This window comes from Cebidichthys violaceus, unplaced genomic scaffold, assembly GCF_023349555.1.
Source record: "Cebidichthys violaceus isolate CVI_PGR_0920_01 unplaced genomic scaffold, fCebVio1.0.p SCAF_1, whole genome shotgun sequence".
In the NCBI taxonomy this organism is placed as follows: domain Eukaryota; kingdom Metazoa; phylum Chordata; class Actinopteri; order Perciformes; family Stichaeidae; genus Cebidichthys; species Cebidichthys violaceus.
Window position 1 is genome coordinate 20924107 of NW_027176262.1, and position 27023 is coordinate 20951129.

At 42.0% G+C, this 27023-nt stretch overlaps 1 protein-coding gene across 3 annotated transcripts in view; it reads right to left on the bottom strand.

Annotated features, from left to right (window-relative positions):
* The window catches only part of LOC137875376 (rho guanine nucleotide exchange factor TIAM1-like), a 44729-nt gene that overhangs the window by 7370 nt on the left and 10336 nt on the right, over positions 1-27023 (bottom strand). Inside the window, exons 2-15 of one of the 3 annotated variants that reach the window (XM_068714573.1) lie at positions 15907-15992; positions 14901-15822; positions 13454-13910; positions 12802-12974; positions 12345-12569; positions 10645-10830; positions 9508-9654; positions 9280-9354; positions 8720-8890; positions 8337-8441; positions 7816-7897; positions 7451-7537; positions 6493-6705; positions 5825-5922 (exon numbers count right to left, since the gene is read on the bottom strand). In XM_068714573.1, coding sequence (XP_068570674.1) covers positions 5825-5922; positions 6493-6705; positions 7451-7537; positions 7816-7897; positions 8337-8441; positions 8720-8890; positions 9280-9354; positions 9508-9654; positions 10645-10830; positions 12345-12569; positions 12802-12974; positions 13454-13910; positions 14901-15812 — 2931 coding nt within the window. In that variant the 5' untranslated portion in view covers positions 15813-15822; positions 15907-15992. Of the gene's footprint in view, positions 1-2537; positions 3002-5824; positions 5923-6492; positions 6706-7450; positions 7538-7815; positions 7898-8336; positions 8442-8719; positions 8891-9279; positions 9358-9507; positions 9655-10644; positions 10831-12344; positions 12570-12801; positions 12975-13453; positions 13911-14900; positions 15823-15906; positions 15993-27023 lie in introns of those variants that run through there. The other 2 variants (XM_068714565.1, XM_068714582.1) reach the window with 2 other exon arrangements.

Genomic DNA, 27023 nt, shown 5'->3' on the forward strand with positions numbered 1-27023 from the left:
CCAAAAAAGCGTAGAAATGGGATGCAATGATGTAACTCCAACCTCTTCATAATAGGAAAAATTGATCAGCCAGTACAGAGGCAGCACCTCAAATATTAACCTGCAGGTGTGAATCATGACTGTGCAGAGTGTGAGCCTGGAAAGAGGCAGAGAGGCAGCTCTAAAAAAAGTAATTTGCACTAATTTGGTCCATTTTCACACTGTCATAACAATGGCTCTCCGCCTCTCTCTTTTTCACTCACATCCCTCTTTTCCCTGGTGTTTTCGTCCTACTGACTGATCGGTGGTGTAATGATTCATCTCTTTTACAGAATCAAAATATACACACACACACAACAGTGTCTGTCCACATACAGTATGGGTTGCCGGGGAGACCAGCCCTGATGTGCATTAGACTATCATTTTGGACAAAAATAGACTCCGCTCAGCAACAGCCTACACGGCCTAACACAGTTACTCTGTTCGCAACAGGCTACAGCCTCACCAGTCATAACAACAATAAGAGCATTTTGGCTTTTCACATCAATACAAACATAAAACAGAAAGCAAAAAAAAAGAACTCTATTCATCATACCCATCAAAATATGATTCCATTTCATGAGAAATAATAGAATAGATGAAATACCTTTTATTTTAAAGTAGGTAACACAAAGAATAAAGGAGAAAGTTGCAGGGTACAAACAGTTATGTCCGCATAACAGGACCACTCGCAGGTACTGACAACACTTAGTGCATAACAGTGAGCGGACAGGTCTCTGGTTGGTATTAGAATAACTTTTATAGGTCAGAAAAAAGCAATTTATCTTGTCACACCCACAAGCTCCTCTGGGAAATAATAATATAACCTCCAAACAGCTGCAGCAGAGGGAAAGTTATTATTCTCAGATACAAACAGTCTTAATGATGATCTGAGCTACTAGTCTATTATCACTGCTGTGCATATACACATTTGCATTGTTCATATAACCGATAGACTAAATGTTTTTTTCAAAACTTGCACCAATGAGTGGACACTTGGTAGAAACAGCGATAGGTTAGATGCCATTCACTATAGATACAATGAAAGTAAAAAAAGCAATATACGTACAGAACAAAAGAACATTGTGTTATCCAGTGACTCTTCTCATGCATCTTTGCAAATGACAGTGGTTATCAGCATTGTTATCTAATCAGGCAGACACATCCATATGTGAGACACGACAGCAGTTTGTCCCTCTTGACAATGTTCCCAAAATAACCAGACAGCTCCCAGATCAACAGATGAACTGGGAAGTGCTTAAATGCCCTTAAATATAATATAAAGCACTGATGCTAGTGTAGCTAAATGTACTGTATGGTTAAAGAGCTGCTGTAAAAGGCATTTTGTCAACTTTCATGACTTTGCTAATAAAGTAATGTTAAGAGTACAATAACTTACAATACCATTTAGCTGTGGAGAGGGTTAGGTTTTAAAAAGCCAAGTTTCCCGACAAAGATATTGCCCCGAAACATCCCTTTATTAATACATTCACCGCTGACGATGTGCGGAATGCGGTACGGTTTTTACACACAATCAGCATGAGAGATCCTGTCAAAACAGATCAATTGAGATCTGCTCCCATCACACATGTCTCATCACAGTACTTGTGATACTGTACATTCAGCCCAAATGGAACTGAAATATGACAGCAAAGACGTTAGACAGACAAACACACTCAACAGAAGCATGCATTCAAATTTGCAACTCAAAGAAATAAATGTAATACCAAGAAAAGAGGAAAAAGAATTCTGTAAATAAATCTGATTCTTTCCTGCCCAATTAGTCAACTGAGCTCAACCAGTTTTACTAAGCCTAAAAAGTCCGTGACAGTTCAGTCATAGTTTTCACAGTCACAGTCTCGACTAATTAACACCATGGCAGCTTTGGGTGCATGGACAGTCATGACATGACAGAGAGAGAAGAGAAAGAACAGAGAGAGCGGGGGAGATCAAAGCCTTAAATTTCACATGAAAAGAACAATATGTAGATAAGAGGGGCTGTTGTGAGTAGAACTAGAAAAATCAGAGATGCCAGAGACGAGCTTTTCCACTAACGAATGAAATATAGATTAAAGGCTGTGTCAAAGCATGGAGGCACTCACGATGGAGTGGAGGGAAAATTCACACGGCTGTCCTCTGAAACTGAGATAAGCCGACGATCACAGCTTGAGGTGCCAAGAGAGAAAACTCTGCAACAGCCAAGAGAGTCACTGCAACAACGTCAGGGTAGTTTGTCATGTAAAGTCCAAGTCAGCTGTAGAGACTCAGCTCCTACATACAGAGTTTCATTTTGGCATCCCTTGGAGCACTTCAGTGATTATGGGGCAATTCTGCGACACAACAGTGACTCACAGCTTCCTCTTTTTCGTCTGTAGCAGCAAAGAGGAGGTGTGAAACAAACGCTGAAAAGGAAAGGTGTTTCACTCTCACTGGAATAAGACAACAGCTGCTTGGCATCTATCACAGCGCTAGCAAGAGCTAGCCAGGTAAAGAAAAGTGATACAAGGAAGGAATCTCACCAGATGAAGCACGTCATAGATGGAGTCTGAGGAGCGCTTGCTGGGTTTGCTCCACTTCAGGACGGACATAACCGAGTGCAGGTGGACAGTCAACACCAGATAAAGTGCCAGAGAGAAAGAGACTCCAGCCTTAGGAAAAAAGTCAAGTCTCTACTGCGCCTCTCCAAGACATCGCTCAGCTCTTTTGTCTTTCCTTTTGTATTAAAGAAAAAAGGAGAAGGTGCTTGTGATGAAGGATGAGTGAAGCTGCTCAGCCTCCTCCTCTCCGCCCACCAGTGCCTACAGCCTTCCAACTCCCCTTCTTTTTCACCCTCAGAGTCTGCTGTAGTTCTGTCACTGATATTCTGCTCCTTTCTCTCCCTCTCCCTTCTCTAAACTCAGGCACACAGTGTGAGTGTGAAGATCTGGCCAACTCTAGCAGCATTGTAAATGAGTCTTGATAATCCTCCAGACCGACGAGAGAGCAAGGGAGCAGGAGGGAAGGAGTCTCCTCCTCAAGGTTGTGGTGGAAGAGGATTGGCTGGGTGAGCGACACCGCAGTACAATAAAAATGCAGGGTTTCAGGAATGGGGGGGGAGAGAGATGGGGAGAGGGGAGCTGCAAATGAACAGGCTGCAGTGGAGGGTGAATACAGGGACTGGTGTGGGAGATTTAGTAGGAAGAAAATGAAGAGTGGTAAATGTTTTGGCTTGCCAAAATGTATTTAATAATAAGTAGTAAATGAAATGAGGTACGAGTTCCGCAAGCCCAGAAACAAGCCCTTGTTCAGATCAGTAACTGAAAGAAACAAGAAAAATACTCCAGCAGATATCACACATTTAGATGTCCTCCATCTCTGAGCAGATTCCAGGATTTACGTAACAATTTGTCCTCTAATCCTCGTCTTCTTTTTTTTTTTTAAACAAAACTCTTTGTTGGTGTTGCTATTGACTGTTGGAACATTTGTTGCAACAAGAAGTTCAAGGAATGGTTTAGACAAGGGGAGCACTTGTCCAGCACAGCCAAAAGCAGATACATTCTCAAATAATGTAGAATTTTTGTGGAGCTTGTGGTGCAATTCCAGTGTTTCAGGTTACAAAAACTTGAATTTTAACTCATCTCTGAAGTTTTTCCACAGTGCAGCATGTTACACGGATTCATCAAATACTTTCAACATTACACAAAGATAGATGAACTAGCCTCAAACAGAGAGGAGGGGCGGTCAGCATTTCAAAAATAAATACTTGAAAAGCCAATATATCCCCTAAAACCACCACTATGATAGAACGCTCCACCGTTTTTTTTCCCCTTATTTTGCTCACATCCTAAATCTATATCACCATTCAAATCATATCCATAATGGTATTATTATTATGCATTAATACACTGGCAGTTAACTAGAATTGGTACAATATTTGATTAATTGCCGCTCATTCAAAAAGAGAAGTTAAAAGAGCAGTAATTGGACCAGTCTACAATTTGAAGGGCAAGTGGGATGACTGAGAATCTCAGTGATCCTCAGTCATCCCACCATCCAGTTGGTAAAATAAAAAAATGATGTAGTGATCCAGTGTTTGATAAGAAGATCAAAAAAGATATCATCCTTTCCTTCACAATTTCATGAGCGGGAGCCCAGTTGTTGTTTGAAGTCAGCTAGTTGCAGAGAGAAGAAGATACCACTGCTTTAATGCATTTGATTTTTGTTGTTTTTGTTTACCACAAGGCTCTCTTTTTACTCGGCATAAGAAGCATTAGTCATCATGTTAGCCAAAGCACTCAGCTAAATAGATACATTTAGGTCTTTGAGATTTTGACTTATTTAGTCAAACCTGCTCTGTGATTCTGTAATTTGTGTCCGACTGTTCATTTAGAGTTAAAATGAATACACCTCCATTCATTACATTATCCTAATCACCACACATAATTAAACAATTAGAATGGAAGCTTAATCAAAGACCCATCCATCAACTGGCTGTTACATTCAAAGTCATGACACTTTGCTTCGAGTCTCTAAAGCAGGGGTATTAAATTCAGTTCAGCGAGGTCCATTTAGAGAGAATATCCTTATGCAAAGGTCCGGAACATTACAATAATATCTATATTGCGCAATGATTTAGTCCTATATTGAATTAGCCAACAGTTGTATTAACGTCTGTATATAGTCAGCAACTGACTGTCAAATCAAATAAAGAACATTCAATTGAATAATACAATATTTATTGTCAGATTTCAAAGTTAACTGGATAAATTACAAATAATACATAATCTAATAATACATAAATGTTCGTCTCTCGCTTCAAGTAAAATAAGGGCTGGATGAAAGAATAAACTACAGAACAGAAAGCTTTAAAACAAAATCATGAAACTTCATTGTAGAAAAATGAATTGCCCTGCAGCTTTAAATCCAGTTCATTCGTGTTCTCTGTCTTATAGTGGCGCTTCACATTACTGCTTTTAATTATCGCCACGGTCTCTGAACATATGAGACACATTGGTTTTAAACTGCCCCTAGGAAGAATGGAGATATAAGACTCTGTCCATTCTTGGTTAAAGACTCTGGTCTCACTGACTCCTTTTCTCTTTTTGGAGAACGTCATGTGAAATAACTTCTCTGACTCACCTAATTCTCCTACTCCTCTTTCTGTTTCCTCGTCTCTCCCCCGTGTGTGAGAATCTCACTCGAGTCGGGAAACTCGTCGGAATACACATTTGATTGGCTGAGCAGCGTCACGTGATGTGATTTACAACGCATGTAATTGGTCAGTGTGTTTCCTGCGCCGCTGAACAAGTGCCATAAAGGCTAGAAAAGCTGCGCCGGTTAAAATAAAAGTGCTCCGTCAAAATTGAATAATTCTCAATTATCTCTCGGGTTTTAGTCCAGGGTCCGGATCGCGGTCCACCTATTAGTGACCCCTGCTCCAATGCATAAGATGCACTCGAGGCATTTTATTCAGCAATGTGGGCATGCATTAATATTTAGGCCCCTTTGATTATTTCATTATGTCAGATGCTGCATAAGTGCCTAAAAGGAAAAGAGAAACTTAATGCAGATTTGTATCTAGAAGAATGGGATTAACACCTGGCTAATATGGACACGGCTCCGCTTTCCTAAACAAGATTGAATAAGCCAGTTACAGACGGTGCCTCAAACTGTGGTGAAACAAACAGTTCTAATGCGCTCATTTCATAATAAAACTAAGTTGAAGGGAATGGTGTGAAAGGCAAGGACACAAGCACACCATTTTAAAGATGTGCTGTGAGATGTTTTCTGTAGTGATACTCAACCATTGTTAAACTGGTGCTCTTACCTTTCTGCACTGAAACTCGCTGAAGATCTCGGAGTCGTCGTCCAGGCTGTCTCCTGAGCTCTCGAGCAGCAGTCCCACCCCGTCGTCCAGAATCTCCTCTGCAACAAACACAACGGTCATGTACGACTTTCATGAAACACTTTTTTATTTTCTTTTAAATGAGATGAATGCATTTTTCACAAGCACCGTACAGTACATGAGAAAACATGTCCTTACTTTGTCATCTTTTATTAAGATTGAAGACCTTTATGTAAAACCCGATGACCTTATCAAACTGATCCACAAAGTGGGGCTGTAACACACTGCTGGCAGCTTCCCATCCTTCCTAATTATGACCCTGTAGATTCACGTGTCTGTATAAATGAAACCGCTGTCACTAAGGACACTAGCGAGAAATCTTTTTTTGACTGTCTACTGTTGCCTTTCTGGTCCATTTGTTATGCTTTTATGTGATTACAGGCCAGCTGGTTTGGTAAACATGACCACACTGTGAGCAATTGATGGCTTTAATACACTGCATGACTTCTGGAAATCAAAGTTTGGAAGTTAAACTCTTCAGTAAGCTCGGCTTATCGGACCTGTGAATGTGTCAAGTTGCACCTTTTAAATGCGTATGGGTAACAAAATATTGGATTTCATGTCGGGCTGTATTTGACGGCGCTTCCCACCTTGACTCTGGGAGAAGATGTCCGTGTATAGATCCTCCTCGGCATCTGAGCGCCGCGGCGGCAGATAGCAGAGCTGACGGCGCTCCACAGAAGGCAGGGTGTTGACCGTCAAAGCCAGCGAGGCTTGAGAGAAAGCTACCTTCATGTCGGAGAAGTTGAGACTGTGAGAGTCTTTTCCGTTCAACTGAAGTATTTCATCCCCTGCATTGAGACCTGAGAAGTGGGAACATTAGCTTTGATGAAATGTTCTGCCTGCCATGTGGGCATACCCAAATATCTCATTCTCAACATTGATTAACGGGCCATTAAACCCATAATTACGATGATGAAATTACAATAACGTTTTTGTTAGAAACAAAGTAAAAATAGTACTTTGGAGACCATTCGTTGCACAGTCATTATATTTTCTTTGCCTTTCGGAGCCAAAAGCATAAAGCATGGCCCACCTCTCTATGCCCTGCAAAGTGTCAGCTGCTGAGACAGTGCAAGTATCTCACTTTCTGCTGCACAGCATCACCGCATGTTCTCTACCTGCACTATGACCAACTCCAGCATTTGAAATCACTCAACCCCGCAGTAGAACTTCATAGGGGTACTGATGTGAAGCAGCTGTGGTGGGGCGTCGTATTTAGCATCCTTCACAAAGGCCAGTGAGAGGCAGTGTGGTTATGATTATAGTAATCAACGCCCTTGAGAATTGCTGTATTCTCTGAAACCTTCCCTGCCTATTGGAAAACATGCACTAATGCATTTCTAAAGAGATGTAGAGTAAAAAAAAGTCTATTGACCTTGATGTGTGAAAAAATGCTCCGTTTTAAAAACTTGTAATAGAACAGAAAAACGGCCAATGCACCCCGCATTCTTTTTCTTTTGTCTCTAGCTGTAAATCATCAGTTTACAGGCACATATCGAATGTATTTGAAGGGAGTTCTTTTAATGGAAATGAAGTGTAATGAACCTTTGGCGAAGGCTAATCCGCCCGCCTTCACATCAGTGATGTAGAGCTGCTGCACTCCGTCCTCCTCCACCACTGAAATGGAGAAACCTGGAGGAGGAAAGGAGAGGCAGAGAGGCGAGAAGAGGTGGAGTGAGAGCGAGAAGGGGGACTCTTATATAAAGTATCAGAGGGATTTGTGCTGTACAAATGGGAATAGGCTGAAAAAAACCAGGTGTATAGGCCAAAGAAAAGCAATCATTCCGCTGAAAACAACAGCACTATATATGAAATCTTTGACATTGAGATAAGCATCTTTACCAAAAACAAAAACAATTTTAGAAGTCAATGTAAAAGAAAATACACTGGATCATTTAAATGGCTCCTACCGTAACCGATCATGCAGGATTCATCTCTGTCAAACTGGATTACTTTTGTAATTTTGGAGCAGAGCTCAATTTCTTTGTAAAGCTGTGAAGAACAAAAATAAGTTATTATATAAATCATGAAACGGCCTATTTTCTTCATATTCTGGTGGGTGGCTTATTGGAAAGAGAGTGTTCATTTTCTGTATTCTAAGACAAAGCAGCTCTAGCAGAGTCTTTTATGCAGGATGGTCTGTGACGTGTCATGATTACATGATGGAAATACAAAAGCAACTACAGGCTCTCCATGAATAGATTTATGTTTTGATGCATGGTCCTCCCAGGCAGGCATTTCTCCAGAGATGTGCAATCGAAAAGGATAAAAATACAAAACCTATTAATAATTCACAACGAGGGATGCTCCTATGGTCTGTGGTTTTCTCCGTGCTGTGATTGCAATTACTAGCGTTTCATTTTTTTTATCTTTATAATCTTGAAAAGTCTGGTGGAGAAGGAGAGATAAGATCAAGCAGGTAGTTACATACCAAGTCGCACACATCCTCTTCTGGTTTGGGAATGTAGAATTGCACTTGGTTTTCGATAAGGAATTTGAGTCGCAAGTAGTGCTTGGTGGGATCGAGCTGGTGAGCCTGTGGGACGAAGGAAAGAGGACATGAAGCGGATTAGAGGGTAGCAAAAAAAAAAGAAAAATTGTGAATAGAAATAAAGATTACGAACAGTCAACTTCCTGACCGTGCATAACTTCTATTTGTCGAGTTTAGGGATGTCATGAGAGGCCAGACCGCGGCTTTCATTTCAAAAAGTCTTGTGCTTTCCAAGTGTCTTTACATGTTTGTCATGCAAACATCGCTGGAGTGAACTGTGGTTCAGGTCAGGTCATTTGAGAATGGCCATTGGCCACTGTTACCTTGCAGATGGTTTCCAGAACGCACAGTGCTGACTCCCCTGGCTGGATGATGGTTAGCACTGGCTGGTCATTTGGCAGACACACCCAAGAGGGGGTGAGGTGGTCAGGGACCCAGATATCACTTTCCGTGCTGGGCCGTGGAAGGCTCTTCACTGTTCCATCCTCACTTTTCTTTGAACAGAGACATTAAAAAGGCTTATTCAGTCAGCTACTTTAGTACAGAATCATTTGTACTATGTAAACATGTTTAACTGCAAAGTTTGGTTCGATTAAAATGGTTGATGATTTCACAAGTATGTTCTAATCATTCCTCCCATCTAAATGTAGTAGAGTATATTACTGTACATTTGCTTAAAAGGAGAGAAAGAAAAAATAATAGTTGTTATAGTTGTAACCTTTGGACCTCGGCTCTGCTGCTTACTCAGGGAACATAGAGGGATAATATTTCATTAACGTCAGTGTTGACTTATGATCTAGTGATCTAGTGAGTAAGTTCCCACTTGTGTTTGCCCTCCAAGTCACTGTCAAATGTATGCATACAGAGAATGATTCCTCCTTACTGTATTGTCCTTGGTGGGATCAACAAATACACCATCAACAGGCTTTTTCACTAGCTCTTCGCCATCAGCAAAGACCTGCTGGGTCAAAAAAGAGGTGAAGTGGTCATTACTTAAGCAGAGATGTGGAGGATAAATGCTTTAGGAAAAGGCCAAATGAAATATTTGAGTGGCCAAGGCAGTGCTATCGATTGCGTTGAAACTAGAAAATAACTGTAAAATATCGCAGACCTGGTTGATACTGGGATGGGCTTTTGTTTTTTTCTTTGAGGTAGTGTCCAGACCCCAGAGGGAGGAGAACCTGCTCTTGCGCTTGCTGCAGGAACGAGACATTGCCTGTGTTCGTCGTCTCACTCCGTTCTCTGAGCGAGCTGCCACCTGCAACAATATAATGACTCAGTCAGGGCTCAAACAGTAGGTTTTCAATACGCAATACAAATGTCACCAGACTGAGGAGGAATGAGAAAAAGGGATCGCATGTGCATCAGCATGACGTTGACATACAGATACTGGGCTGTCATAACTATTTCACACACACAAGTACTGGGCTCATGAAGGTTCTTACACAACCTCACCTTTAGGCTACTCATTTGTGAAAAACAGCTCTTTAAATCATGTCTTGATTTGTTCTGTCAACCTGTGTCATTTTTGGACGTAGGGCCGATGCAAGTATTAATGGAAGTAGAGATGAAGACATTAGAGGGGGAGAGAAACAGGAAAGATGAAAAAGAGAGCTGTTAGAGTGTCTTTTGTTAGACATCCCAGCCTGCTATCTGGCAGCTGAAACACCCACATGCTCCACAGCACTGCGTTGGTGGTGCCTCACTGATCCGCAAACATGTCTCTAAAAATCAAATAAATGTTTTCCTCTACTACCGGTGCTTTTAGCTGTGTACAGCAGTGGGAGGCCAAAAACTGAACCAAACAGGTGCCCTGTGTGAGACCCAGGCTCCAAAATATTACTCATCGTGAAAAAAACGTGGTTTGAAGCGATGCATTTAGTTTCTAGAATCAATTGCCCTGCCACGAGAGTGACCTGGTGTACTTCCAGATGACAGCGTGTGTTCTGAGAGAGATACAGTACCTAAGGAACTTCTAAATATAAGGGCAGTGTAGTGTTAAGAGAGATCCCTCCACAGCTGAAAGGTTACAGGTTTGATCCCTGCAACAGCTATAGTTTGTGTTGCTGAAGTATACTTGAGCTACACATTGGTTCTTCAAATATTCACTGATTTCTAGTCGTATTCATGATGGCTGCAGATAAATGCAGACAAATGTAAACAGAGGTAAAACTAAGATATTATGTAAAAGTTCTTCATAAAACCAGATTGAATGAGGACCTTTGATAAAGATGAAGATGATATTTACCAGTGCATGGAAGGAAGACACAGAGAATATCCCCAGTCGGCCCATTGCCAGCTTGGTGGGACGAGAGGCAACAGCCAGGAGGCGTTTGGGGTTGGGCAGCTCTCCACCTTGCAGACTGGCCAGGTAGCACCTGAAGCGGAATAGATCCATGTGAAACTGCTCTAGGTTCTGCTCCCACAGGAAGATCTGCAGAATGAGGAGGGAGACAAATAAACATCCAGTTAATTGTTCACCGGAGCTCTAGTTTGTCAACTTCAGTCCAAGATGGAGTGTCTCCTCTCGCCCTGAGAAACTCTGTAACCATTTTACTCCCAAGTGTTGCCAACCTGCGCTCTCTGTTCCTAATGGTTTGATGTTTACTGGGGCAGTAGAGCAGTACATTGTGATTATTCACCGATCCGTCCCCCACCCAGTCACGGTTTCGAACTGGTGTTCGGAAGAGGCGGCCAGTGCCACGGCAGAGGGCTCTGTATCGCTGCCAAGTAGCCCAGAGACGAGAAAGAAACAATACTGCACATTCCACTGGCAGATAGAGGCTGGGAGCGTTTCAGCTTTCTTAGGAGCAGGGCCTATATCCATTCAGCTCTGCACAATGTGAAACCTGACACTGCCAAACAGAACCGCTCCAACCAGGCACTACCTAACTGACCAAACAAAGACCACTTGATCTCCCTTCTCTGTAAACAGACCTATTAGAAGACAATACAAGCTTTGCAATTAATTGAAAGAATCGACTGATGCTAACAGTATACTGGTTTAAAAAACAAAACAGAAAGCAATATAATGGCCGATAGGTGTGTAGCATCAGCAGCCTCTAGCGGATGATACCTCTGAGACCTGTTACTTAATCCCCTCGTACCTCTCCCCGTTTCTCTGTCCATCTCCAATTCATCCTCCATTCTTGCATCAAAACAACTGACTGATATTGAAATACCTACTTTCATGCGATACCTGTAATTAAGCAAACACTGCGTAACTTTAATAGGTTATGAAAATAATAGCTGTTATTGTCACTATAGCCTCGGACCAGAGTGAAAGAAATCTTGAGAGCTACGCTAAGTGAAGACAAAGTTCTTCCTGGATCAGATATCTTACCCTTTGAAGTTTAACAGTTGTGTCAACAGAAAGAGCAGCAGCAGAGGGTTGATGACAAGAGCTCTTGTGTTGATGGAATACAACCCTTTTTCTGTGGCCTTTTACCAATCCCTCCTGGCTTGTTAAATTTCTTATCAGCTTCGAAACGTTTTAAATAGGTAAATAGGTTGATTTTCGGTAAAACTGGCAAGCTGCATGCAGTACTTTTAACCTGAGTTCAATGACAAATAAATAATCGGACTCATTAGGAAAATCTAAACTCGTTTTATTATATTCTTGCTGCAGATGTGTTTTCACATTTAAGGAATCTGCACTGTCTGCCCACTGAGTGGCAACAAAAGTAAGAAGGAAAACCTGAATGTAACCTGCATTAATAAGATTGCAAACTATTTTTAAATGAACAATTACTGTATATCATTTTGAAGACAGGTTTTAGTATTCTTCTGTGAAGTTTTCTTGATATTCTTGATATTCCCTCAGAGGGCCAATCAAATTTCCAAACTCTTTCAGTCAGCATGATACTGACTGATAATCCCACATAACCTGCCTGACATGCGGGGAATATATGACAGACAAGCCATGTGAGAAAGGAGGATAAAACCTACTTGATCCAGGATGGTCTTCCTCTTCTTGGTGTCAGTAACAGCTGACAGCTGCATGTCTCCCATCTTCTTCATCTTCTCGTCCATGTCTATCTTCTGCTCCAGCTTCTTGATCTCTGCGCGAAGCAGGCGCACCGTGTCCTCTCTGTGATGCAGGCGGGCGACGGCAGTGGCACATGCCGAGTGGATGGCTGTGATCCAATTCTCCAGCTCTGTCTGGCTGCAGGTCTGCGTGGGGACGGACCGGGAAAGGTCAGAGGTTAAACAACAACAAACGGCTCCCTAACATTTGAGATAAAAAGCTCTCCATTTGCTTTTCCTGAGTTGATTCATTGCTAATTATTATAGCAGATCAGACTTGAGAGGGCATGAAAGGAAAGAAAACACTACATATAGGTCAAGGTACTTGGGAGAATTCGCACTTATTCACAGAGCAGATGACATTGAAGCATTCTCTAACCTGAAACAGAAAAGCGTCTCCCAGGGAGTTGCTGAGACAGAACACAAAGTCCTTTTTGGGATGCTCGGGTACAGCCTGGACAATACTGTTCTCCACCCAGATGGCATGCTTGGGAATACTGTTGTTGTCAATCCCTGAGCGGCCATCAGTCTCATAGAAGAATAGAGTGCAACCTGGAAAAACCAAAACATCTATTACATTACATGCACAGTATGCTAATTGGCAGCATAAGCTCTTGATGGCCCGATCTCTAGGAAAGGTGAACGATGACCATCGTGTTTTGTTTTTTAAAGCCTGATTTGCTCAAGCAATTTAATTCTGCTCTCCAGTGGCCAACATAAAGAAGTGCAGCATGGCTGATAAATCAGCGAGGGAGGCATCATGATCATGAGAGATCTGATTTGATTTCAAGCCCAGTCAAGTGGCCTACATTTGACAAGGAGGTTTTCTATCATGCTTGAATTGAAGCTTGGTTTACTTAGCTACTGTAAATTGAGGTTAGATTAGATTTGAAGTATTTCTGTATAAACTACTGTATGTCAGCAAAAAAAAAAAAATACATCAAAAGTGTCCCGTGTTAACTGGGCTGTATTAATATTGAGATTATGGAATAAAATGTAAATGTTATGGACACATTGAGGGCATAACAAACCTTTCAGGGAAACCCAGTAACTCTTCCACTTGCGCCTTGTGGCTGACTCCACTTTCTTGTTCTTCTTATGTACGAGGAAATTCTTGACAGCAAGCCTGCCAGCTTTACGCACCATCCCCTGGGTGACGCTGAGCAACTGGTCAGACTGGTAGGCGGAGCTCATAGTGCTCTGCTCGTCACTCAGGGCGGACCCTGCCTCCTCCAAGCTCTCCGTCTGGCAGGAGCTCATCTCTAGTTCTTGGCGAAAGTTCTCGTACACGCCCTGTACACACTCGCTGGCCCCACCGCCACTGCTGCTGCCACTGTCGCTGCCAGCGAACATGCTCCTGCCTGCCGCCGAGCACACGGAGAAGGAGGCTGACATGGTCTTGTAGCGTCTGGACTGTTGCTCTGCCTCCACGGTCACCCCATCGATGCCGCTGTCCTCGTACTCACTACCCTCTCCGGCAGTGACATCCTGCGTCGTGGCAGAAGAAGCACAAGACAGGTGAGACGGCATGGCAGCCACGTTGTCTTCATCACTAAGAATGAAGCCTGTCAACAACTGCTACCCTCACTGACAACTAAGCTGACTATGAATATACAGCATGGAGCCATTCTTCTAAACATGTTGCAAAAACTGTAAGTAAAGAGGCCTAACGAGAGTCCATGGGTTGCTTAATCCTGAGGTTCTGCTGAAAATGAATTACTCGCAGCAAAGCGTCTGCTGTTGTGCGAGTACAGCCTGCCCTCCCTGTGGCACCGCAGGGTCTGCCCTCTCCTACCCACATGGCCAAAGGCTCCTGGGAGATGAAGGGGGTTACACTGAGCTTGGTATCTCCATCTGGTCACATGACCCAATCATGCGCTCCAGAGCTCCTTTCTCTAGGGCTGACGGTGCCCTGCAGTGACAGGGCCACCATACACGTTTTACTGTTACACTCTTCCGCAGGCCTCCCCTAATTATCATGACAAAAGACTGAGGCATTCCAAACAGGGAGTGACTTAAAGCTCTGCTCCCTCCCTCTCATCATTGCAGTCTCCTCTCCACAAGAAAAAAAACAACAGTTTCATCAGAAGACGACACATTGCTCCCCAGACATAAGCGTTCTTTTTACATTTAATCTGTTTCAGCAGCTTATTATCTCTGAGGTGAATGCAGCAGAGGAAACGCTCGGACACAACGGGAGGAAAAAATAAAAGGAGGGGAGCTGTGTTGTTGATGATGCTACCAGACCACATTAAGATTCTGCACAGCTTTTTATGCTCTGTCCAAGGAGCATAAAGGAGCCATGACACAGCTTTAACAGTTCCACTTAAGAGAGTGTCAAAAGGACATGAATACACTTTCATGGATACAGGGAATGATTTGTTCTGTTTTCTATGAATTGAGCCACTTAAAAAGATAATTTGAGCCAAATTGGTAGTTCAAAAGAGCAGCACAATGTGAACTTGCTCTACATCTTACCTGTATAGTCTGCGCCCTCCTGCCTTGCATACTGGCACACATGGCAGCTTGGTGGCTGCTCAGGCCTTCAGAAAGGCAGTGGGAACGCCGGCAGGGGAGGGTGTATGCACCGTAGGTGTTCCCATCCTCCTCTGATGGGGAGATCATCTTATCGTCCTCACCCTCCCTGATGGCCCTGTTGGCGTCATGCCACTTGGCATATCGACCGTGGGGTTGCCTGCGGGCAGGGCACTTCTGGCTATACAGCTCGTCCAGGGAGTTTGCCCTGTCAGCAGAGTCCGTGGGGCTGGACTGCAGGTGTCCTTTGCAGTCAGTAAAGTCCGTCTCGTTGGTCGTGTCTATAATCTCCTCTGTGCTTGTCAGGTGCTCTTGGCTGAGGTCAGACAGGGAGAACTCCAGGCTGTCATCTCGCCACATGTCTGCAGACTTAGACCTCTTTTTCTTGAAGCTGACAGTGTCCTTGGAGCAATCCCGAGTTTTCTGAAGGTATGTTACCTCGCCTGTGTACACATCTTCATCCTGCACCTCCTCTGCTGTGGGGCCAGGTAGGGTTATGTGCATCGTATTCATGTGCACAGAGGGATTGGCCAGGTCACTGTGAAAGGACACAGGCCGCAGGTTCATGGCCACACGGTCCACCCAAATGGGGCTTCCAAAGTCTGGGAGGATATTCGTTTCATTGAAGGGCTCCAGGCCATTGTCAGCCAAGGATTGTGGGATACTGGGTGTGCTACTTGAGCGTGTGCTCGTTTCAGAATTCCTGTGCTCTATTTTCCCTGATGAAGCATGTCGAGAGCGTCTGGACTGTTTGTTGGAGATGCGAAGAGACCGAGACATGTGCTTACGTGACAAATAGCCATGTTCGTTACGGTAGAGGGCATGGTCCCCATTCTGGCTCTCAACATTTCCCATGATTCAGAGGCTGAAAAGAAGTAGACAAAGTGTAAATTAGCTCCAAAAGAACACAAAATCAACTCAAAAGACAGAATTGTGATGGTTAGCCTACCTGCAGGATCGTGTTTCTGGCATTTTGTTTGTCACTGGATCTACGGACAGTTTGGTCCTTCAGCTGCTGGTACGATCCACAAAGCTCTGAAAACAGATATTCAGATGAAAAATCATATCAAATTTGTAATGTGAATTCAATTATGCATGCTGTTATGGATAAATACTGGCTTGTGTTTTAAGAAATCTGCAACTAAATATGGAAACATCCTTATTTTTTACGTGTCCAGAGCGGCCTTTGATTGGCTGTTATGCAATAGTCAAAAGACAGAATAGCGCTGTATAAGCAAGATACGGTAATGATCAGAAAACCTAAAGAAGTTTGATCATTTATCAACTGGAACTATGAGGATAATTTAAGAAAAAGATCATTGCATGATTGCCGAGGACATACAATAGCTATTATATATAATGAAACATCTCATATGCCTTCATCTTAAATTACTTTGTTTCACTGATCAAGTTACCTGTAATTGTATTACCAAGCATGTATTAATTGTGTACCCCATTACAACTTGTACATCAGCTCCTTCGCAAAGTCCCTGTTCGAAATTGCAAAGTGACATGTGGCCAGCACTGACTTTCCCCTAAAAACAACTCTGACGCTGGTCAGAAAAAAGAAAAGAGGAACACAGGAGCAAATGTAACTCGATCCTCGCATATTTTTTATTGCGTTGCAGACAGAGGAAGTGATCCACTCATCCCCGTTCAAAATGCACTGGGGTCGTGTGAACTGGAGGGGACGCAATGACAGTATGACCACTGTGACAGTCAGCGAGAACATGAGTTATAGCGTGAGCCGTCCATGTAGCATTGTTGCTCTCAAGAGCATTAGAAAGGAATGTCACGAGAAGGGACAAGGTCACAAGTTTTTTTTTTCCATAATGCACATTTGGATCTATCTACAGTACCTGCCTTTAGGCCAGACAGCCTGCTCTGAAAAGGAACCGTTCTGTGCCTTGGGACCATCAACAGATGGAACAGAGGATTAAATAACCACATTGTTGCTGTTGTTGTTCCTCCTGATGTGTGCTCCCGTCCTTTTAGGACAGACCCTTTGGGGGTGCACTGTTTTTGCGTGTGTAGCCGCCGCAGATGAGTGGGAGCCCAACCCTCTGCTGCTGCATGCACTCGGGCTTACTGCGAAGAGGGGAGTTACGTAAACTGGAGCTGACCCCGTTTCTCTACCTTATGTTGCTCCCTTTCCCTTCTTCATTCTGCTCACTCATCATCCCTCACCAGTGCTGCAATGCACAATGTGTGACGGTGACGGAAGTCCATTCATATAACCCCACAGTTTATTGCCAGTTTCATTAAATCCTATTTCGTAGAGGAAAATAACAGAAAACAAAAGAGGGGGGACAGAGCTAGGAAATGCCACTGCACTCATTATAGGAAACGAGATTGGCTGAGGGACACAAAGTGCTAGCACAAACATTATACCAAGGGCTACCTGCAGGGTTGTTTGTACTCTTTTCCACATAGTGCCCTTTATTGTTTCATATGTTAGGTGAAAGTTTAATGGCTTTGCAGATGTCATCCCTGGAGAGAAACAAAAATGTCATGTGTGTTTTAGCCCAGATCCTCACTCTGTAATTCTTACAGGGCTGCATAAAACTGTGAATACCATTTTTTTAAATCCCTTCGAGAATGTTTTTGACAGGTTTATGGGTCAGTATTTAAAATTTAAGTGTCTGCTGCTTACAGGGGAGCTTTACTATGTTGCTGTGCTCTATTTGATAATGTTCTCTCAGTGGTTTCAATGTTAATATGATGTGAAATTGGCCAGAAATTACACTGTTTCAAGCAGAGATGAGCGGCTTGAATAGTGGAAGATGTGGTTTCCTCAGCCGGTACAGTTAAGGCAACCCACTGCGCTCTGACCTTGGATTTTACAGCACAACCTAATTTGTTCAGCCCTGAAATATGTGAACCAGCTGTTCATAAAATACGCCAAAATGATCACAAATGAATGGAAATAGCGGATTAATTCTGCAACACTGTTTGTGTGCAAGAAAACCCTTTAAATTCTGTGATTATACGTTTACTGTCCTTAACAATAGCTGCAGCAAAACCGAATAGAAAAGAGGGAAGTAAATGTATAAAATCAAATGCCAAACTCCCATGAAAGCGAAGTTAAATTGGTGGTCTAATATGGGCATGTCCACTAAGCTAATATCGAATCAGCACTTCCATAGGGACGACAGATTTAAATCCTAACGGCACAAACAGCTCGTTGTTCAAAGCCACGACATCATGATTAGTTTGAGATTAAAAAAAGAGAAGACGGCTCTCTTTACAGTACAATCACTTTGCTGATCCATCATGGATCATACTGCAAGCTACTTTTGCCTCTTTCAAGAAGATAACGGATTCCCTCTGAGCATAGCGATGTCCACCAACGGTTTTAAGATGTAAGAACACAGATAGTTGACCTGGAGAGCTCTTAGGAATATAGATGTTCGAATGAATATAACAATATTTGACATACACAGATTTTACTGAGTCACCAGAACATTTAAATAAAAAGGTTCAAATGGTCTCAATTCCACAACACTATGTTCTCTAAAGCTGCAATGCTGCTGGTGCACAGAATTCATCATCAAATCTATATTATTACATGATAAATGTAATGTTAGTTTACCTAGTTGTTCATTTAATACCATTCTAATTCATTGTATATACTGTGCATTTTTTTTCTTTTGCATTTTTATTATTTTTTTTTTTATTTTTATTATTCTAGTTCTTCAAATTCAATAGCTGCTCTGTTATTTTATTGTACTGTATATATTGTGCATTTCCATACGTAATATTTTTTATATTTTATTTTACTCTGTAAATTGCTGCTGCTACAACCTAATTTCCCCCTGGGGATGAATAAAGTTTATATATATATATATATATATATATATATATATATATATATATATATATATATATATATATATATATATATATATATATATATATATATATATATATATCTCAAATACCCAGGAGCAGCCAGTGGGTTCTTCTAGAAATACTTGCTAACAAACACTAGTTTGTTAGTGTCCCTGTCGTGTCTCGTCACTTCCTTCATCCACAACTAAATAAATAAATTGAAATGAACAAATAGATTGGAAAATGCTGCCAGTAATTTGGCATTGGGACAGAGTGAGGACCCTGTGTAAGTGGGTCATTTTCAGCAGGCTGCATAAGAGCACAGGACAGCAGAAGTCTCAGAGGATTCATCTGTTAGGCCCTTATTGAAATACATAACTACAGGAGATTCCAGCCGCCCACAGATCACAAAGATGAATAGTTTTATTGTGACTCAAGATTAGCATCACAACAGCTACAGGGAAAAGCACAGAGATTCACCACAGCTAACACCACACCACAAATGTTATTTACCATAAAGACGATTTAGGTTTGGTTCTCTCCCCAGTGGCCAACAGCTAGATTTATGGTACGAAAGACTGATTTATGCCCAAACTACTCCAATTACCGACAATGTGGAGGATATCTGAGACTGTTTTGGGAGAGTCATGTTCATATTTCCATTTCATGTGCCGTTTGTCTTCCCTGAAATATGTGACAGGTAGATTTAAGGTTGTTTTGTTATTAAAGACCACTTAAAAGCCGATTTTGTATTCGACAAATACTTGGGCCTGTTGGAACAGGAACAAGGGAAATAGTCCTAACCCCCACCTGCTCTTCTTCTCCTTTTGAATACCCAAAGACAGAAATGTCAAGTAGCTTGTATTATCAGAGGAAATGATGAAAATACATGCCCTATGGCTAAATACCCAACCTGTTGACTTTCAAACGAAGGTAGAATCTCCTGACAGTGTGAAACACCTGGTCACACATTCCTATACACATGAGCTCCATGTACAAAAAAATAATACTATAATACCCCGGAGTTACTTAGCTACACAACCCATTGGAATCAGACACATAATGTGACAGAATATACAAACACAAATAAATCTAAATCCGGACACGGTCTGATTTTGACTCTTTATGTTGCTGTGACTCCGGCAAACACATTCCTGCCATTTAACCTAACTACACTGGTGAAAGGCAAGAATGCACCGAGTCGACTAGTTACAAGCTCCAACACAAAACCCTGTAATCTGAACACTCCTGTCTCTAAAGATAATAACACAGGTAGTTGTAGAGGAGGAGGGGGTTCAAGAGAGCTCACTGATCCCTGCTGATATGGCCATATGCGCCTGAGAAAACGGGAGTACCAAACAGCAATCTCTTCTTATCATCACTCATTTTCTGCTCCTGAGTGTGTTCACCTTAAGATGCTGTAAGGCCATAGGGAAATGTAGCATCAGCAAAGTTTGCATCCTCTTTTAAATGTTCTAAATGAGAAACATCCGTACCAGTGTAGCATTTATTTGGGATTTTGATGAACAACATATATACGTCCTCCAGTTTTCATTCAATAGCTCGACTGAAAACGATATATCAGTCATGTATCCGAAGAGTATTTTTATTACTTGAATTTGTAGCCCGAGAAACCATGAATAGCAACACATTCTCAAACAACATATTTCAGCAGCAACAAGCAGACAACAATAACCCAAACCACCCAGTCATTTTAATTTGCTGCAGAAATGATTTCATGTTCAGAGGACAGTGGCAAATGGTGGTGCTGTGTGTGTGTGTGTGTGTGTGTGTGACCTGTGTGACCCCGTGAAGAGAGGCTCAGGTGGTTGTGTGTTATGGGACTTTGTTATTGTAGGAAGAGCAGCCTTTAGAAGGATGCCAGCACACATCAGGCAGAATAATGGCTGACAGTAAAGTGGCAGCAACCATTGATTGGTAAAGGTGGATGCTGTAGGAAGATTGGCAATTTGCCTTTGAATTTTGTGTATATTGTTATGCAAACTGATGCTTTTTCTCTGTGAATATTGCCTACTAAGCTAAGCAGGACAGCTATTTTTGTGACGGATAATATGGTGTAAGGGTTGAGTGAGTTAGAACCCTCATTTACATTATTCAAAACTGACTAGCGTATGATTTGAGCTACTCTGAGCAGCCAAGCAGGTTTTAGTGTCCTAATGTGACAAGCAGTCAGGAGTTAAATGTAAAGAGACGTTTGCCCTTTTAGCTCTAATCAAACCATTTTCTCTTTGCAGCATAACATACAAGCTTAAACACAGTGACCTAATATATGTCCTTTTTTTCCCCCATAATGGCACAATTAAATTTGGCAAAAAAAAAGTTTTAGAGAGTTTACCATGGGTCTATGTACGGTGGTGCTGCAGTGTTTGTCTATCTTCAGGGTTGCAAAAGATAAGCCCTAACTGTGCGTTACATTCTTTGCAATAAATCTGCAGGCACTGATTTTGGGGCCTGTTGTTGAGCAGCAGCTGGTGTTGTTTAGCCTGGTGGCACCTTTGTCCCTGCCAGTGTTTTCTCTAGGGCACCACTGTGTGCAGAGGTCACTGCTTCAGCTGGTGTTTGAGCTCTATGGGGTTTGTGTACAGCAGATGCTGCAGGTTTTCTTGGGTCATCAAGTCTTTTGTCCACTCTATATGTTTAAGAATGCTTTACAAGCTCATATGGCCACTGGTAAAAATGAAAAGAAAATGGACCACGGTGTATTTTTAAAAGTATGTAATGAATTGCTGAGCAGCATCTGATCCTTTTAACTGTAGATCCTGTTTTTTTTTAACACATTGGCTGTACTAGGAGATGTGTGAAATTACCACTAATATAATATATATATTTAAAAAGAGAACTCAATGATATATTATCTCACTTATAAATAGATGGCATGCTAAGGACAGCAATTGTATTTTTCTTTCTTTTCCAACATGGCCTAAGACACAAGATTTTGTGATGTCACTGAGTACTTTCATCTCTACGATCAATGCCAGCAATTTGCTTGTTCAGAGGGTAACAACTGAGGTGCCGTCAACCACATCCTGCTTACGACTCTTTAGCTCCTCATTGAGAACCTTTGAAGTCCTTAAACAGCTATTAATTGGAGGAATACGTGGGCCACAGACCGCTGTTAAGACAAAGGGGGATGGATACAGGTTGTGGTTGTGATTCCTCTGCACTTCTGCAAGGGAAGGGGTTTTGGGTTCTGAATCTGCTTTAGGGAGTGGGGGCGATTTCTTTTTAAACTATGATTTGATATATGCCACTTAAAATGATTAGAGCATCTAAAGATGCGTTTGTACACGTTTCTGGTTTTACCAAACCGACTACTCCATCTGAGTAGAATGTATTACTTGTTCAGATTGAAGGACAACTGACAACACTGTTTGAAACTTGAAGGTTTAGCCACACATTTGTCTCTATTAGCATTAGTTGGATACATGTAAGGCCCACTTATTGCCTTTGATTATTTGAATTAGCCAGAACAAAGACATTCTGTTGAATAACTGAATTTAAGCAAACACCCAATGCAAATTAACCTCCCATTTCTTTCATCCTCCTTAAATCTATCCATCTATCTAATAGCTCCCGTTTTCATTAGGTAAGACACATCAATATTCAGAGTCAGAGCATCAATATTCCGTTCAACCTTTTTTCTTTAATTCTGGAAAACGGGGCTTTTAAATTTGGATACGAGCAAAAGTGCCAAAGTAAATCTTTTGAAAGTCATTCAAACTTATCTTCCAATAATGTGAAACTTGCATCAGATGCTGAAAAAGTGTTCACTGCGAGATAGTGACAGAAGGATCACACGAGAATTCAAGATCAGTATTCTCTGAAAAGTGCATAAAAATGCCTCATGTAATGAAGATGGCAGCAGCCGCTGGGACAAAACATCACAACCACAATGACTGGAGACGTTCAGTCATTGACCTTCTCATAGCTTGTCACTGTAAGTGAAAAGGTCTCCCCTGGCTACATTGAGCATCAACACCAGTCTGCCTTTACATGCTTCACATTCCAGACTTTTACAATTTGCTCCTCTACAGTCTGACTCCAAACACACCCAACAATTTCCCCCTCACACAAGGAAAAAATGAGCTTGACAGTTTTATGTTTATAGATTTGTCATCGACGGTATCAATCTTGGGACACACTGGTTACCAAAACACGGAGGATCTGTTGCAATGATAATTAGGTGCATGCACCAGGGAAGATTATCTACCGAGCACTGGCACACCGTGATGTATATGAAAAACAGCTGCAAACTGAAATCAGATATTGGTGGAAACAACTGAGAGTGATAATAATATATCTTTCTATCTCTATATAATCCATCTTCCCCAACACTGCCAATGTCTTCCTCAGTCAGTGTTCAGCTCAATAGCAAGGTGGGTCAATATTCAGCTCGAGGGTATAGATGAATAGGAAATAAAAAACAGATGTACCACGGGATAAATTAGCACTGAGATCATGTAAAATGGGAAATTTCATGTCAGTATGGACCCTAGCTGGCCATGCAATGTTTGCATTATATAAAATTAAAATCCAAACAAATTGTGCTGAAAAATCTGCTCATATTCAGAAAGCCAGCAATACTACAAAAACAGCCATGAAATGGATGTTGATGTCCTCAGACCAGAAGCCAGTCCACTGCTGGGTGAGCCATTCACTCACCAATCTCAGTAAGGCAGCTGCCTTGTCTTTGCCTGAATGCCCCTTTGCTGGCAGCAGAATAAACACAATGCCAGGGACATCGAGGAGTAGCAATCCTGCATTAGAAATGTGTTTTCTAAATCTGGTTCACTCAGGATTTTCTTCCACAGAGGCAATCATTTGCATTCATGTCAATGAGTGGGAATGTACGGGGTGACCGTGGCTAAGTGGAGCGCAGGGCCGCCTTTCAATCAGAGGGTCGGCGGTTCGATCCCCGGCTCCTGCTCTACTAGTCTCATGTCAATGTGTCCTTGAGCAAGACACTTAACCCCAAAATGTCTCCCGTAGCTGCGTCTACGGTGTGTAGATATTGTAAGTCGCTTTGGCTAAAAGTGTCTGCTAAATGACTGTAATGTAAAAAAAAATGACTGTAATGAATACCAAGCCTTTTATGTAGTATCACAAGTGCAGACACACAATCCAAACTGCACTCAAAAATCACATCTGGGTCAAAGTCAAGGCCCATTTTGATTTTAATATTAATGATAATAGAAATATCAATAATCAATTTAGTTTATCTTGCAAAAAGTTACTTAAGAAGGGAAGAGGACACCTAATCCTTGTGATGAGATGAACTCTTCATGAGGATTAGTTTCCAAATAACACCCATCAAAAAACATGTGCACTGTTTAGACTGTTTTGTTCTTTTATTACATCACCAACATTTACATGCAGTAATATATATTTGATCTAAATCATATCTATGGACAGTGCATGTGAAGAAGCCGTGCCTGAGCACCACCTCAACCAGAACACTCCTGGAGCTCCCAACTCCTTACAGTGTCGCATTGTGTACTGAAGCAGAACCGCAGTGGATCCTGACACACGCATAACAACACAAAGCCGCAAATGTGTCCACTTCCTCCAAGCGGTCCTGATCACATATCCCAGTACAGGCCTCTTTTAACACCCTGTGGTAAAATGTAATTTAGAAATTCACATTTCAGCCGGAGTCCAGGACCTTCACATGTTTACCAGATTTTGAAACGTGGTAGTAAACATTACATTTCATGTAAAGATGTGTAAGCAGGAGGACACTTGTACCTAGAAGAGGCACTCTCTACTATTGTGGTGCAGGACAATTTAATTCAAAGTCAGCGTATTGTAGAGGTAATACTCAAACCGCAAACATGTTATTAACAACTTTGGAGAATCCAGCAAGAGTAAGCTCGATTTTTAAAGCATCCCCCTCTTTTAGGCCTCCCTCCAAAGCCACTCCCCCACAACACATGAACCGAATTCTGCTGGAGGATGAATCCACGAGGGAGCGTTTGTGAGAGGACTGCAGCGCATTGTTGTCCTCGCTAACCGCATAGAACTACTCATGTCGCATTCACATGTAAGAAAACATGATCGCATTGAACGTGAACCAGAACCATGGCTTTTGTTAGTACTCACAGCTTTCAAGCTAGCATTAGGCAATTTTGTCTGCCTAGCCTTGTTGAAGACTCCCGGTCACGCGCAATGTTGGCATTACAAATTCATGACCAAAAACCTGAAGTGACTGATGATAAAAAATTGGCAGCAAACAAATCAATTGGTGGCAGAATCTCATGCGGCTCCTAACGTTTGGACTGAGGAATGTGTATTTGAAAAGAAACAAATGTGCTTGTGCCTAAAGCAAAAGAACAACACCGATGACTTACCTCAATCAACGGTATATGAAATTTATAAAGCAAATAAAGAGCATTCACTCTATGTGGTGCTACTTGCTTTTACACTATCAAAGTGCAGCAATTTGAGTTGTGTGGTATCTAACTGAGTGACTGGAAAAAATAAATTCTGCTCAGTATTTAATCTAACTTTTATAATAAGCGAAGTATCTGAAAGACCACCTGATCTCTGATGAACTCTTCTAGCTCTTAAATCTACAATATAACCTTTGTTCTACTGCACACTGTGCCTTTCAATTAAGTGAAGCTTATGACAAGACCATGCAAACCAATCTGTGATTACAGTCATGTTCCTCTCAGGAGAGTATTGTTGTTAGGTTGAAGTAAGATTGAGGAAAAGCCTGGAACTGTATATGCTGTTTTGTATAAAGCTTTTAAAAAAGTAGTTTTTTAAAAGCTTGCTTTCCTTCAGTCACAACAGGAGCATTATCAAGATTTACAAGCCTGAAAGCAGAGCCTGACCTCCTGTCCTGCTAAGCCTTGAACGGTCAATACATTTCCATAACTATGACACCAGATGACCATTTCATGCCCCTCTCCCCACCGCAGGAGTCACAACGGGCTTTCAAACACAAAGCTGGGGTTTTAAATTAAATCACACATCATGAAGTCCTCCAGCCCCCCTCCAGGATGCGCTCTGGGAATTCTCCTTGACTTTGACCATCTCTTACATTTGCAATTCATCATCTCTCTTTCTCAGCATCACAAAACCGCCACCACCGCCGCCACCACCACCACCACCACCACCACCACTTCTTTGTCATTACAACGACACAGACACAAGCTGTATTGTTTGCGTCTGGCAGTGAATGCAGAGCAAGACAATAGCTTGCTGCCTGCTGTTGGAGGTAAAGCTGTGCCCCCCTACACAGGAGTGCTACAGGTACAAACATGAGGTGGAAACCCCACCCTATATATAGACAGGCTGTGAAGACCTCAGGATATGGTTACAAAACACACACACATAAAATGAGGAATTATAATGGTGGAAACTAATGAAAATACAAACCCCAAAGGCACAACAAGATCTGAATAGTTGCTTTGGTTGCACCTGATAAATTCAACTGTACTCTGTACTGAAATGCACTGAAACCTACGCTTACAGGCCAAACGTTGACTCAGTGCGTTACTGGTGGTGTGATTTAGCACCTCTGTTGGAAAGTAGCAGGTTTGAGGCTGGAGAGCCATTTGTCTCCTCTATCTACTGACACAACCCAAACACAGTGCCATAAAACACACACAGCAGCAAATACAATGACTTACCTTACTGTGTGCAACCAGAAATTGTCACTTCTGCTTCTCCACAGAAGCCACAGGAGAAATCCCAAGCATCACTAAGGGGAAAATTTCAAGCCTCACATGACAAGATTATTGATACCCCTCCTGCAAGTCCACAGCAGACTGACTATGCAAGGATGAGTTGAAGAACTGAGGGAGGGAGGTGACTGTTTGTAAACCCCCCCCCCCCATCCTCCTCTGACTCTTTCACACTCTTCGCCCCCTCCCTCCCTTCTTGCTCCCTCCTTCATTCTATAATTCCACCCCCCTAAACTACAAACCTAGTGCTAGCAGGAATGTGTGTTCCCTCCCTTGTCTCCTCTGTAATTGCCCCTTTGCTCCACTATGAGAAGCTTTTATTTACACTAAATGTTGCAGCCTTTTAATTGTACAAAAAAAAGCTGATTAGATCAACAACTGTCGGAGTTGGGCCTGCATTTCTCAGTCTGGATCAGAAGGGTTACTTAAACCTTAAATATAAACGTTGCCTAATTTTTGGCTTCTACAGAAAATAATCTTTCTTTCATCTCTTTCCTTTGTGGTTTAAAAGAGCAGGATTTGT